This window comes from Dicentrarchus labrax, unplaced genomic scaffold, assembly GCF_905237075.1.
Source record: "Dicentrarchus labrax unplaced genomic scaffold, dlabrax2021, whole genome shotgun sequence".
Lineage (NCBI taxonomy): Eukaryota > Metazoa > Chordata > Actinopteri > Moronidae > Dicentrarchus > Dicentrarchus labrax.
In genome coordinates, this window is record NW_026136703.1 from 8,447,008 (window position 1) to 8,459,702 (window position 12,695).

At 40.4% G+C, this 12,695-nt stretch overlaps 3 protein-coding genes and 1 long non-coding RNA gene across 4 annotated transcripts; 2 read left to right on the forward strand and 2 right to left on the reverse strand.

The window, feature by feature from the left end:
* The first annotated feature begins 211 nt into the window (after positions 1-211).
* Positions 212-4,064, forward strand: rhd (Rh blood group, D antigen). The gene is made up of 10 exons (XM_051395943.1): positions 212-405; positions 782-968; positions 1,163-1,313; positions 1,442-1,589; positions 1,737-1,909; positions 2,068-2,205; positions 2,285-2,412; positions 2,488-2,567; positions 2,848-2,921; positions 3,095-4,064. The coding sequence occupies exons 1-10, from the start codon at positions 255-257 to the stop codon at positions 3,119-3,121; spliced, it is 1,257 nt and encodes a 418-aa protein (XP_051251903.1). The 5' UTR covers positions 212-254; the 3' UTR covers positions 3,122-4,064.
* Positions 3,288-7,066, reverse strand: tmem50a (transmembrane protein 50A). The gene is made up of 7 exons (XM_051395953.1): positions 6,941-7,066; positions 6,309-6,414; positions 5,963-6,075; positions 5,208-5,275; positions 4,900-4,992; positions 4,166-4,226; positions 3,288-4,060 (listed from the first exon to the last, which is right to left on the reverse strand). The coding sequence occupies exons 2-7, from the start codon at positions 6,408-6,410 to the stop codon at positions 4,015-4,017; spliced, it is 483 nt and encodes a 160-aa protein (XP_051251913.1). The 5' UTR covers positions 6,411-6,414; positions 6,941-7,066; the 3' UTR covers positions 3,288-4,014.
* On the forward strand, positions 7,046-9,850 carry LOC127361380 (uncharacterized). The gene is made up of 2 exons (XR_007884275.1): positions 7,046-7,157; positions 8,653-9,850. It is a non-coding gene; the product is annotated as an uncharacterized LOC127361380 (long non-coding RNA).
* mgst3b (microsomal glutathione S-transferase 3b) lies at positions 8,171-9,915 on the reverse strand. The gene is made up of 4 exons (XM_051395952.1): positions 9,766-9,915; positions 9,511-9,633; positions 9,125-9,197; positions 8,171-8,499 (listed from the first exon to the last, which is right to left on the reverse strand). The coding sequence occupies exons 1-4, from the start codon at positions 9,889-9,891 to the stop codon at positions 8,399-8,401; spliced, it is 423 nt and encodes a 140-aa protein (XP_051251912.1). The 5' UTR covers positions 9,892-9,915; the 3' UTR covers positions 8,171-8,398.
* Between the last annotated feature and the right edge of the window lie 2,780 nt (positions 9,916-12,695).

Below are 12,695 nucleotides of genomic sequence, written 5' to 3' on the forward strand. Positions count from 1 at the left end.
GAGAGGCCTGCATTGTTATTTTCTCGATCTAAGTTCTCTGAAATTTGTATTAAAGGGGGCTGTTGCAATGTGGTTGAAAAGAATAAAGCCTCAAAGTCAGACTTCACTCAGGACTACCCTAGTCAAGACGTCCGTCTGTCTTCATGTCCAGCAGCTGATAAAAACTGAAATATGTGCTTGGGGTTGTGCCCAATTCAAAGCGCAAGTGCTACATATGCGTCAGTTGGAAGATAAGTGCGCAGACAACATTTGCAATGGCTCCTCAGTACGCACCAAGTCTGCGCTCCCGTCTGGCTCCTCTGCTGCTCTTTCTGCAGATAGGGTTCATTGTCATATATGCCTTCTACACTGAGATCGACAGCAATGTAAAAGCAGATGGGACTACCTTCAGCAGCTTTTACTCAGGTAAGTAGTGAGGTTGGAAGGGGAGGAAGGTGTGAGATAATGGGGGTTGAAAGGTAGACATTTTAAGTTTTATTTGAGTAACATTATTCATTAAAAATGCATTTTAATTCATATTCTAATTCATAAAGGTTCCTTAAAGAACTAAATAAATGTATAAACTAGAGTCCAGGATTGAGGGGGAGGGGCTGGAGTTATTACTGTTGGGTATTGATAAGCTCATACAGTTGCAGGTTGTTGAGGAGCAGATGGCCTCGGTTGTCTCATGAAAACTGGGCTATCAGCTGAAACCCAGCAGAAATGGCTGTATTGTATTGGACTGTATTGTGATTCAGATATCTGACGGTTTTTAAAGCCTAGTACGTCTTTTCTCTTGCAGACTTCCAGGATGTGAATGTGATGGTGATTCTAGGTTTTGGCTTCATATGCACTTTTCTAGTGCGGTATGGTTTCAGTGGCTCTGGGTTCAACCTCCTTGTGGCTGTCATTGCCACCCAATGGGCTCTTATACTCAATGGAACTGAGTCCTGGTATTACAGAGGAAAGATCCAGATAAATTTGAGAAGGTAGGTCATCAGTTGAGACTGTTATTTTGTCACATTTTAAATTTGATGACACACAAAAATGATCACTACTACGTTTTACAGCCGATAGCAAAAGAAAAAGCCACTTAATTGAACAGAGATGTATTTAACAGCATCAACAAACTTGATCGCACAGCTCTAATTTATACGTCATCGGTTATAATATTTTATTATAGCTTAGTAGTTGCTGAGATGTGCACTGCCTCTGCCCTCATTTCAATTGGGACCATGGTGGGGAAGACCAACCCTGTTCACCTCATCGTCATCGCCCTGCTGGAGGTGTCAGGGTTCGTCCTGAATGAATGGCTCCTCCAGACCCTGCTGAAAGTAAGAAACTTTTAATCCTGTGTTCAGTTCTTCAGGCCAAGCATCTTTACGTCCTACAGCAGTACCTGCTATGCATTTGTTGCAAAACTTGTTGGAAGTTTGGTTATAATGGTGTTTTCTAACTGTAGGCCCGGCCTGTCAACAGCATCATGCTGCTTCACATCTTTGGGGCCTTCTTTGGACTCATGCTGACCTGGATCCTGTATCGGGATGAATCCATGCAGCGTTTTGAAAAAGAGAAATATGACCGCAAAACAGGATTGTTCTCCATGTTAGGTATGTAAGTAGTAGGCTATGTTTTCCTGATGTTGCTACTAGATATGCAGCGAGTGGATAGCTATCCTTCAACTGGAGATTTAAGTTCAAACCCTGCTTTAGCATAGCAGAATCTGAATAGAAATGTCTCTGATCTCTGTTCTCCAGGCACCGTGTTTCTCTGGATGTTTTGGCCTAGTTTTAATTCAGTCCTTCTGGACAATCGTATTCCTGGGAGGAAGCTAGGGGCTGTGTGCAGCACCTACCTGGCCCTGGCTGTCAGTGCTGTAACTGCAGCTGCTGTGTCTGTGCTCTCGAGCCCCAAGGGAAAACACAACCTGGTATGATCTGACACTTGATATGTTAACTCAACATTATACTCTTTTATGAACAGTCACTATTGGCTTCAGTGAATAGACTTACACTCACTTACTCAAAACAATCCAATCAATCAGAGATCTGGTTTATAATGAGGCTTATATATTCACTCCTCTGTCAGATCCAAATGCAGTCCTGCATCCTTGCTGGTGGTGTTGCTGTTGGGGTTTCTATGTCAGGCATTCATCAGCCATGGGAAGCCATGACAATCGGATTCGCTGCTGCTGTTGTATCAACAATTGGATTCCGATACCTCAAGGTTTTGATCAACACACAGACACCTACACCTGATTAAATAATCTGTACATCACAACTCATCATAAGTTCTTATTTTCCAGATCCACATGCTGCTTGCATTTCAGTGCCATGAGACCTGTGCTGTCATGAGCACACATGGACTCCCTGGTCTACTGGGATGGCTAGCACAACTCGTCCTAGAGATCAAAGACTGTGATGATCACACAACGTAAGAATGCAAGTGTCATATGATAAACATACACAGAAGGTGTGACATCCTGTGTAACTGGTCCTTTTTTTGCAGGGCAATCCGGTTTGCTGTATTTCATATTTGTACTGTTCTCATCACCATCACTCTAAGTCTGTCTACAGGAATCATTACAGGTAAGTCTTCTCTCTAGTAGGGTTTCTATTATCAACAGCCCAGCACAATCATACAAAACAGAAGACCTTCTGTCAGGCATTTTAAATCAGCCTCTAGCAGCAGAGTGCCGTCAACACTGAAACTTGACATATTGTTGGCCTGTGTAAAGTTCTCAGCAATTAAGTCAAATCCAATCGCAGTCTCTTTTTTTTTAAAGTGTGCGACCATATCAAAGCCATATTATACCATATGTTGCCATTTGTACAGTTTCCTAATAGCTTTATATGTCACTTTTTAAAGGGCTCCTACTCAAGTGGAACTTCTGGAGACCACCCCAAGACAAAAAATGTTTTGATGATCAGGCTTTCTGGGAGGTAGGCAATCAAGTCTTTATCTACATACAAGCAAACACAATATCTAGCCAAGGGGAATAATATGTCTGCACTCAAAGGATGTTTCCATAGTGATGATAGACAGTAATGCACTTGATATTATTTTGTTGTGCCCTACAAGGTAAATTCATAAAACATATTTTCATGTTTTGCAGTTTCCCCATCTTGCAGTTCGCAAGTAAGGATATGGAGACAGAAGCCGACCAAGTCTGACCCTACAAGTACAAACTACTACTACTATTCATGTCAATGTATAGAATTTCATAATTATTTTTTACTGCTGTGCAAAGTAGTTAGATGTTTTTATGTGTCAAAGACTGGGATAAATAAAAAGCAAGAATGTAAGACTTATTTACTGCTCAGTATGTTTCTGTTTAATGCTACCATGGTTGTCAGAAACTGACCTCAAGGATGTTACACAAGCAAATGGGTAAGTGTTGCAGTCAAATACAAATCTCCATGACACACACACACACACAACACCCTATAGCTGAGAACCCTTTGCTGACTTTAGGTCAGCAGTGTGAGAGAATTAACCATCAACCATAAATCTGGATGACTGCAAAAGTTTCAGAGTTGACATTGTTATTTCAGGAAAGATACAAACAACCCCATATGGTTACATTCAGTAAATGTATACAGTATTATGAAATATTGCCCTCAATGATAATTTGTACCATAATAATTTATGTTATTTCCATCTAACAGACAAAAGAACTTTAAGGATGTCGTAGAAGTAAGTATACCCAAAGGAAATGTGGACAGTTACTGGATGTAAAGCTCCCAAAATACACACTTTTTTTATACACAAGTTGTAAACCATTTTAACAACATGGTTACACAGTGCAAATAGACACATTTAAAGATGTGCCACACTTGAAAATATTCAACTTTCAAGGAATCTATGAAAATTTGTGCTTAGTTATGATTTAGCCATTATACAGCAAACGATATAAATTAAACATGTTAATTTGAAAGCTAAAAAAGTTTTATATAAAGTGAATAACCACTAAAGCGTATTGTTTCATACAATGTAGAAAGCAGAGTGTATAAACAGTGGTCCCACAAGAGTCCGTTACTGCCAGAGATCCTCTGTACGTCCAAACTTGAAGACCAAACCCCTAATCAGGAGACAGAAAGATAGTGTAAGACAAATATGCCCACAAAATACCTGTGCTGAAGTGTAAACATGGGTTTGAAGATGCCACTGAGGACCTTTAACTTACCCAAAGAAAATGAATGCATTTTGGAAGAAAATGGCAATACCAGGATACACAACAGGCTTTTCTGCAAAAGGTAAAAGATTTACAGGTTACAAAATGAGGTTGCATTTATAATTTGACACAGTACCACATTCAGTAAATGATGAGCTGTACAACACCTTACTTGCATCAAACAGCACATTCCGAAGTGCTAAATACTTCAACATGCCACACAATGTCACACCCGACACATCCAGCAACTCTCCCCAACTCTACCTTTTAACTGTCCTAGACTAAAAAACACCAATTTAATTTCTTTTTCTTCATTATCCATATAGTTTAATAATTTTGTCTCAAAAACTACAAATCTCTTCACTGACTCTTGTTCACTGTGGAAGTTCTGCTAGTTGTTCTGAGATCTGTATGACAAATTGATTTTCATAAGAAACTGTCCAATGAATTGGCCCCCTCTATAATGACATGTGTCACATAGAGCATAAGGATCATGCAGCTGCCACCTCACATTTTAAAAATTTGAACACCTAACAATTAAAATGATATATATTCCGTGACATAAATGTAAAAATTTAATTTGTAATTATACATTTCTCTACTGTCCCTGAATCGTCGCAGACACTGTATCTTTGTGTCCTAGGTAGTATTTTTATTGTCCCCGGGGCAACGGGAGGTCCTTAACTTTGAGCTGCAGCGCAAGTTGACTTACTGTACAATGTGCTACAGAGACAAACAAGACTTACGAGGCACTACGAATCCTCCGAACAGAATCCACATGGAGGCAATGAGGGAGCCAAAAGCCAGCATGAAGCCAATGAAGAGCCAGACCCGAGCGCCTGCAAACAGAGATAAGAAAAGGGTGGGTCACTGGGCGACTCCATGTAACGCTTCTTTATGGGTCTGTGTTTTACTGCGTGCATGTTTGTAATAATAATACAAGCAAACAGTCTGAAATGAGGTAGTGTCCACCATCATTATAAATGGGAAATTAAGTGTTTGTGGGAGATTTATTTAGAATATACAGCTGTTCATCATATCCTATCATACAGACCTGTCTGTCCCATGCAGCCTTCACTGTAGCTGTCTCCTCTCACTTGGCCATTTGAAACAGCATTTATCCTACATGGGTCAAATGAGAGAGAAAAAATTATTACAAACATATCAGAAGCTTCCTAGTACTTTACTTTTACCTGCTTATGTTGACAGACTCCATGATAATAAAGTGGTTACAACAAGTATGCCTGTGCCTTAAATTGTAATAGTTACAGGGATCACGTTATCTTACAAGCTGGGAAATAGCAAAATGACAATACAATTACCATCACAAGGTCCACTCACTTGGTGTTTCAGCAGCTTTCTGCCTCAGGTCATAGCAGATGGAGATGCTCAGTTGTCATGGAGATGGTTTAGTTGTTACCACATGACCTAAATATGGAATTCCCATCATGTGATAACAACTGTCTGAACGCTAGACCAAAATAATTCACAGCATGATCTGGGAAGGGATCAAAGGCATCAACCGGGAGTCAGTGGATGGCCGGTGACAGATTAAGGCGGCTACCTCCAACCGACAAAGGAGACCAGCCTTGAACAGGTGGGGGTGAACGCCCCAGCCCCCCAGTACAAGACCAGGTATCACGTGACTGAAACTCCATACTGAGGTCATGTGATAACGACCATTTCCATTACAACTGAGCAACTCCATAGGCTGAGGAAGACCTGGATATGGGGCTTTAAGCTTAAGCAACACCAAATAATTGAAGCTTATGATCCTGCAACAGAACCAGCGAGCAAGGTCTGTCTTACATGAGAAAAGCCAGTGTAGCGATGACTCCACAAGTGTGATAGGCATGATGAAACTGTCCCTCATCAGGATATTTCACTGCTGCGTCGATGATGATCCACCAGCCTGTGAAAAACTGAAATAAGATCCACCGTTAGCCTGAGGGCTTCAGTGGCAAGTATGAACGTGCATGTCAAACGTGTAATAAATCTGCACCTTGGTCCTTAAAACAGAAACCACGGCTCTGCAAACACTAGTCAGTAGAAACTACTGGCAAACACAGACCAGGAACACAAATCAGAGTAGCCCACATTCCGCCCTCTGTAGCTCCAGTCAACTGAGGAAACCAGTGACAAACCAGTGACATACCAGGACTCCGGCAGCTATAGATGCGATGGTGTTTCTTCTCTCTCCCCAGTCCACACTGCACTCGCAATCTCCGCACCGGATTCCGTCCAGAAAACCCGACATGACTCTGGGAAAAGGGCGTTAGGTCCAACAATGCGTAAAAGTGAACACACCAAAAACTTTATAGAAATACCAGCGATCATTATATATAATATATACTATATATAATTGGAATTCAATTCCACCACAAACTGCTTTGAGAACTATTAAAAACAATGTATGTTTGTGCGCAATCGCTGTAGTGACAGGAAGATGCTCAGCTCCCTGGCTTAACTTATATACCAACAGTCACCACCTAGTGATTTTTACACGAAGGCTCTGTAACATCTACTCGACCACAAGGCTATCGAGATGTCCACGTTATAGTTGTTGAAACATGAAGTGTACTCTTACACTGGATAAAAACACGCCTGTGTCGTGCGGTTCTTTTGTTCATCGCTTTGGCACTAGCGAACATTTCCTTGAAGGTTTGTGCTTGCTACGAAGTCGCTAAAAATAATGGCACAACTCAAACGACAACGGTAGAACCAGGCACAAACAAACACCCCGACAGCGTTTCTCGGTTGTAATGTCATTATTAAATGAGTTCTTACCTTTTGTTTTCGGTTTTTGATGTGGACCCCCTAGATAAACCCGACTTAGCTTCCGAAAGAGCTCGGTCACGGACATGCGCAGTCGATCCACACCCATTTGATGAGGGGACTTCTGAGACGGTGCTGATTTTGGTGCCTTCAGGTGTTGTGGACAAAATGGGAACTTCTTCAACATGATTACTACACGAACCACACAAAGAGAAGTAGCCGATACATGGTACGTAGGGACAATAAAACGTTAACAACTTGTATGTATATATGAGCGCACTGTCGGTAGTTCCTCCCAGTAATGCACACTGAAACTGGTGAAGTATAAATACTGCATGCGTACTTTCTTAACTTTGATACAACAGTGTAGTTTAAAGTAATAAATATATGTGCTACCTATCTTACACGCACAAAACTATACAAAAACTTCGTTATATTGTCTTCATAACTTCCAATAAAAATGCAAGGATGCTTAAATAGCCGTAAACTTTTGAAATACGAGCGTAGTACCCGTTCATGAAGGAAGCACAGTGGTTGATATGAGCCATATACTTTCACATTCATTTATGAGGCTGTTGCAGATAGCAACACGACACTGAAAATAATACTTACACAAGAGTACACAAAAACTATAAACATATAATTCTATTTAAACCCCACTTTGGGTGAAGGTATAATTTACACCATATTCCTTTATTGCATACTGCATATAGTATATTCTTTAGTTTTTATATTTTTTCTAAATCTTTATTATAATCCTGTGCTGCTGTGTCAAACTTGAATTTCTCCAACAGGGAACAGGGAATAAAGGAACATTTTATCTTAATTCCAATATTTAAATGATGAAAAGATACATAAATATGAGAGGATGTCAAATAATGGATCTATGAGTGTTTTATTTCCCTGTATGCAGACCTATTTGCATTTGACTCTGCTTAATCTGTGGTTTAGTGGTGTGGGTTTATTTAGTTGAAAGCAGCTACATAAATGTTAAAAACATGCTTGTTATTGAAACAGCAGAAACAACTTTCTAGACACAATCAACAAAACATGTTCTCATTATTGTTTGTTAAGATGACAAGCAGATCTTCTTGAAGGCAGTTGCTGTATGCACTGATGGGAGATTTGTGCCCAAGACATCATGTGTGAGTCACATGGGGCCTTCAAGCCTGCTGCCGACCCTTTTATTATTCACAAACTGTAATGCCTTCATTGTGAACAGAGTGCCACAGAGAACATATGTGGGGTTGTAGCTTCTGTTAGCATCAACTTTATTGTCAATGATTACATTGAGTACACATTCACAACAAATTCTGGAATATAAAGATATCAAGTTAGTGGTCCATAAAAATATGTTTAGCATCATTATTTGAAATTAGCATTTAACATATCGTACAGCTACTTTTGAGTTGTTACATTTGAAAATGCCATGCAAGCCAGTTTTAATGAGCAAACAAGATGACAAGTATCTTAAAAGACTCCAAGCAATTGCAAGGCTACAGACACAGACAGAATGATGACACCGAAGTATCCAATGTAGCCATAGGCTCCATTCATCCTCTTGGCTGGATCTGGAATAAAACATAAAACAGGACAATGTAAACTTTCACCGGTGCAGAATTATATGAAAAAACAATGAATTAAATTTGTTCACAAGGTAATGTTTTGGTTTTTAGACCTCGTAGATATATGTCTTTCATTCTCTGTCATTGTCTTTGGCCCAGATGCTATCTTTGTAAATGATTCAACAAAACTGGGTGTGGAGCAATTAAAATGGCGAGGCAACCACTGGACTGTCACCTCTGTGACACCTGGACTGCAGCCTTTACGTTTCTGATACTACAATGTTGTGAGTAGTAGTTTGTATAAATGAAGTGTATCACCCATCTACTGTATTACTTGCATAGCAGTGGTAGATAAGGTGGATGAATTATGGCCTTAAGTCTGTGATCATTACAAAGCATAGGAGCCTAATAATTATACTCTATGTATTTTTCGGTAAGGGCCCCTACACTTTGACCCATGTACTATCTTATATCCAAGGCTTGGTGGTCTGTATATGGAATTGATTATATAAGCATGGAATGTGTGTAACATTTATTAGACAAATAGTAAATTAGGTACACTGAATTATGTGCTTTGCCCTCCAGCAAGTGCTTCCACATAACATTAACATAACTTCTTATGTTGACTTACCTCCTGTGTAGTAGCCCCAAGCATAAGAAAACCTGCTCGTCACCCAAATAGCACCCAGCACAGATGCTGATAACTGAGAATATGAACAAAGAGAATTACAAAACAGCCGAGAAACACAATTTAATTCGATGAAAATATGCTTAATCACTGTGACACTGTCTTTTTGGGCATGACTCTGTTATCTGCAGGATTTAAGGCAAAGATCATCAGGAGTGCCCGCCCCTCCCAAACGCCTGACATATGTCTGTTTTTCCTAGCCCTTAATACGCACACACACGCTAGTACGGCCAAGTAATACAGACAACTCACACTAACTAATTAATGCATATAATATATATAATATATATATATATATATATACATAAATACGCAAAAATGACACATACCGGGTAGACAAGAGCTGCAATGGTCTGGAAAACAAGCCACTGTGGGTACACCTCCAGGGTGTTCTGGTGTGCTCTCTGGATACAGTTGAATACCTGCTCCTTGTCACTGTACATAGTGGGATACTGCAAATGCAAAGAGGTCGCAACATTAACCAGAGGCACACACTGCAAATACTTCCAATATAGTTAGCAACATGCAGTATTCACTTTACGCCTTGTTTTCCACAGTTTCCACTTAAGTCACATTTCAACTACCTTAACGTCGTACTTCTTCCTGGCGGCCCCAACCTTGACTCCTAAATACACCAGCATAATCCAGCTGTAGAGGAAGGTGAATATAGCATATCCAAAGCTGGACGGCAGTACAGTGAGAATGTCCATAGCTGCTGGTTATTGCCTGCTGTGCTGGTTACTGGAGGACGGCGGCGTGCAAACTACACCACAAGCGACTTTATAGCCCAGTGGGAGAGCAGGAAGCGACAGGGTAAACAGATTGGAGTTACATAAACTATCGCGAGATCGCTTGCCTAGCGAGGTTATATTTAAAGGCCAATAGCACAAGTGTAGTCCACATGCTGAAACATGACTGTACTGTGTGTGGGTTAGGAGGAGTACTATTAAATACATTCAGGGTCTCCCCCAGTGTAAGGCGGCCCGGCAGGCTTAAATTTCCCACCGCCAGGCTAAGCATCGTTTATTTATTTATTCAAAATAGGTTTGTATACATCAGTAACAAAGTTGAAAGCGCAATGGCGACATCTTATGGTCAACACGTGAACACATGGCGGGTCTGAGGTCAGGTGTCTTTCTCATCACCTTACAGCCCACAAACCACTGCTACTGCCACTACACACAAACTTGGCGACTTCTTGTGATTGAACATAACGGGATGTCACAAAGAAAGGGCCAAAAAACGCTGGACTCTTTCTTCCGAAGTCGGACGAACAAAGGTGGAGACGTTGAACCCGCTGGTTCACCTGTTGACCGGGAGTGCAGCGGCACGACGTTGGCTGAGCCACGGGTCGATGAGGCAGCTAGTATGGATGTTAGCTCGTCGTCCGCTGCAGTGGCAGAGCAGCCTTCTCCGTGCCGCGATGGGAAACATAGAACCAGCGGATTTAATCAGTATTGATTGGTGGCAATGGCGATTCTCGGGGGTAAATAGATATAATTAGGCACATTGTTGACACCTCCTTTCTTTTTGACATTTTATTGGAGTCAAAGCTGTTATTTAAGGGGTTCCAGAGCCACACCAACACCTGTATCTTGCACACTGATTCTAACCCAATTTGACAATGATCCTGCTTGACGTTTGTAGTTATAGCTATTACTTCAAAGTGAATTGACTGACTGATTGATTGATTGATTGAGTGATTGAGTGATTGAATTACATTTCCCCCAGGGATATTAAGAGAATAGTTATGAAGAGAAGCAGAGATATTCAGAGCTTCTTCAAAAAAAAAGAAAAGAGTCAGAGCCAGCCACAGCTTCTACCAGCAGCAGTGAAAAGGCCCAGTCAGGTCAGCAGCCTATAGGTACAGCAGTAGTGATGAAGAGCAGTCAGCTCCTCCTGCACAGGATGGTAAGTCATGCTTGGATAGTTTGAATTTACCATGTAGGCTCACATTCAAGTTGTTTGTCACTCCAGTTATACAATTGCAACTGTCTGAAACCTCACTACACAAGAACAATAGTTGTAAAAGACAGAAGAACAAAAATAAAATGTGCATAATACATAAATACACACACGTATGTATGTATGTACATATGTATGATTGTGTGAGTGTAAAAAATCAGCGGGTGGCTGTACCTGACCAATTATGGTAAGTTTTATTTTGTTTGTTTTGTACTACATGACAATATTAACAATATTAAGTGCGCTAATTTCACAGTGGTTTAGTAGTAAAACGCCGCTATTAAATTCAGCGTTAGATAAGCTATGGCGGTAGCTGTTTTAATAATGTCAAAGTTTCGGTTTTAGGTATCAATGGATCAAGATAGAGCTCAGAAACAGGCTGCAGGGGAAAAGCCTTGCTGCCTGCCTGAGGATCAAAATAAATGGACCCCCGTGGCTGAGATGGACTACCAGAAAGCCCTGGAAGTCTTCTTTGAGAGACCCAGAAGGATGACATGTAGTGATCCAACTTGCAATCTGTGCCACAAAAAGTAGGAGAGGCCAAATGATACATACCTCTTAATATCAGTGAACCTCTGTTCTGGGAGTTCCCTGTTTTTCCCCCTTGGCTTTAGGGTGATCAGTCTGAATCTCTTGGTCCATTTTTGAGTTCCATTTTTTAGTGTTAGCACTTTTTATTTCATTTATTGTTATTTATCTTATAATGTGACCAGCATTACAAGGCTTGTATTAAGATTCACGTGCCATCAGGATTTTACTTTAAGTTATTAAGTGCAAACATTTATTTATTTTAATTGTATTTTTTGTATTAAAACATTGGTGTTGAACAGTACTTCAAGAGTGGTGCTTTTGTGAGACTATAGTTGGTGCTTAAATATTGTCACTAAATGTCTTATAATAACACATGATTACATTGATTATTACAGTCATTTTTTCAAATTTACAGTCAACTTTTAACATTGATTTAATGCAAAGGCAGTATGAAACCACAATAAATTCTACTACGTCATGAATCTGTTACCTATAGGGCACTGCCATCAGTCAGTTGCTGGCCTGTGTCAGGCCCCTGTCACAAAAAAAAAAAAACATGCTTCGCCGCCGGTGAGCCGCCCTTCCAACCTACCACCAGGCATGGGCCTGCCACCAGGCTGAAGCACCCCTAAAAAGGGGCTCAGCACCCCTAAAACTTGGAGTAAGAAATGTTGTTATTCTAAAATTTTTGGGGGCTCAGCACCCCTGAAAACTTGGAAAAAAAGGGAACCAGGCTTTGCAACAATAGTAATCACATCACATTCATGCAGATGTGAAGCTTGTTTTATTATTAATTATTTATGACTTATATTGGTTTATGAAAGTTCAGGCAGGTGTGCAACCAAGTAGGTTAGAGATGGCCATTTGTAAATAATTTACAGAAGATGACTTACATTTTGTTGTCCAAGTACCTGTTACTTTGTTCAATGACAATAAAGTTGAATCTAATCTAATGTAATCTAATGACTGTTGATAAAAAAGGAGGCACATGGAGTTAACGGTCAGGAAAACCAGCTGA

Bases quoted from the DNA above. Each gene is read 5' to 3' on its own strand.
- rhd (XM_051395943.1), top strand. From the start codon at position 255: ATGGCTCCTCAGTACGCACCAAGTCTGCGCTCCCGTCTGGCTCCTCTG. The intron at 1,590-1,736 runs GTATGTAAGTAG...TCTGTTCTCCAG, and splicing joins AGGATTGTTCTCCATGTTAG to GCACCGTGTTTCTCTGGATG. The intron at 2,568-2,847 runs GTAAGTCTTCTC...CACTTTTTAAAG, and splicing joins GTCTACAGGAATCATTACAG to GGCTCCTACTCAAGTGGAAC.
- tmem50a (XM_051395953.1), bottom strand. From the start codon at position 6,410: ATGTCGGGTTTTCTGGACGGAATCCGGTGCGGAGATTGCGAGTGCAGT. The intron at 6,076-6,308 runs GTATGTCACTGG...ATCTTATTTCAG, and splicing joins CTATAGCTGCCGGAGTCCTG to TTTTTCACAGGCTGGTGGAT. The intron at 4,993-5,207 runs GTCTGTATGATA...CTCTGTTTGCAG, and splicing joins AGGCTGCATGGGACAGACAG to GCGCTCGGGTCTGGCTCTTC.
- mgst3b (XM_051395952.1), bottom strand. From the start codon at position 9,891: ATGGACATTCTCACTGTACTGCCGTCCAGCTTTGGATATGCTATATTC. The intron at 9,634-9,765 runs GTAGTTGAAATG...TTGCATTTGCAG, and splicing joins GGAAGAAGTACGACGTTAAG to TATCCCACTATGTACAGTGA. The intron at 8,500-9,124 runs GTAAGTCAACAT...GTTTTATTCCAG, and splicing joins TTGGGGCTACTACACAGGAG to ATCCAGCCAAGAGGATGAAT.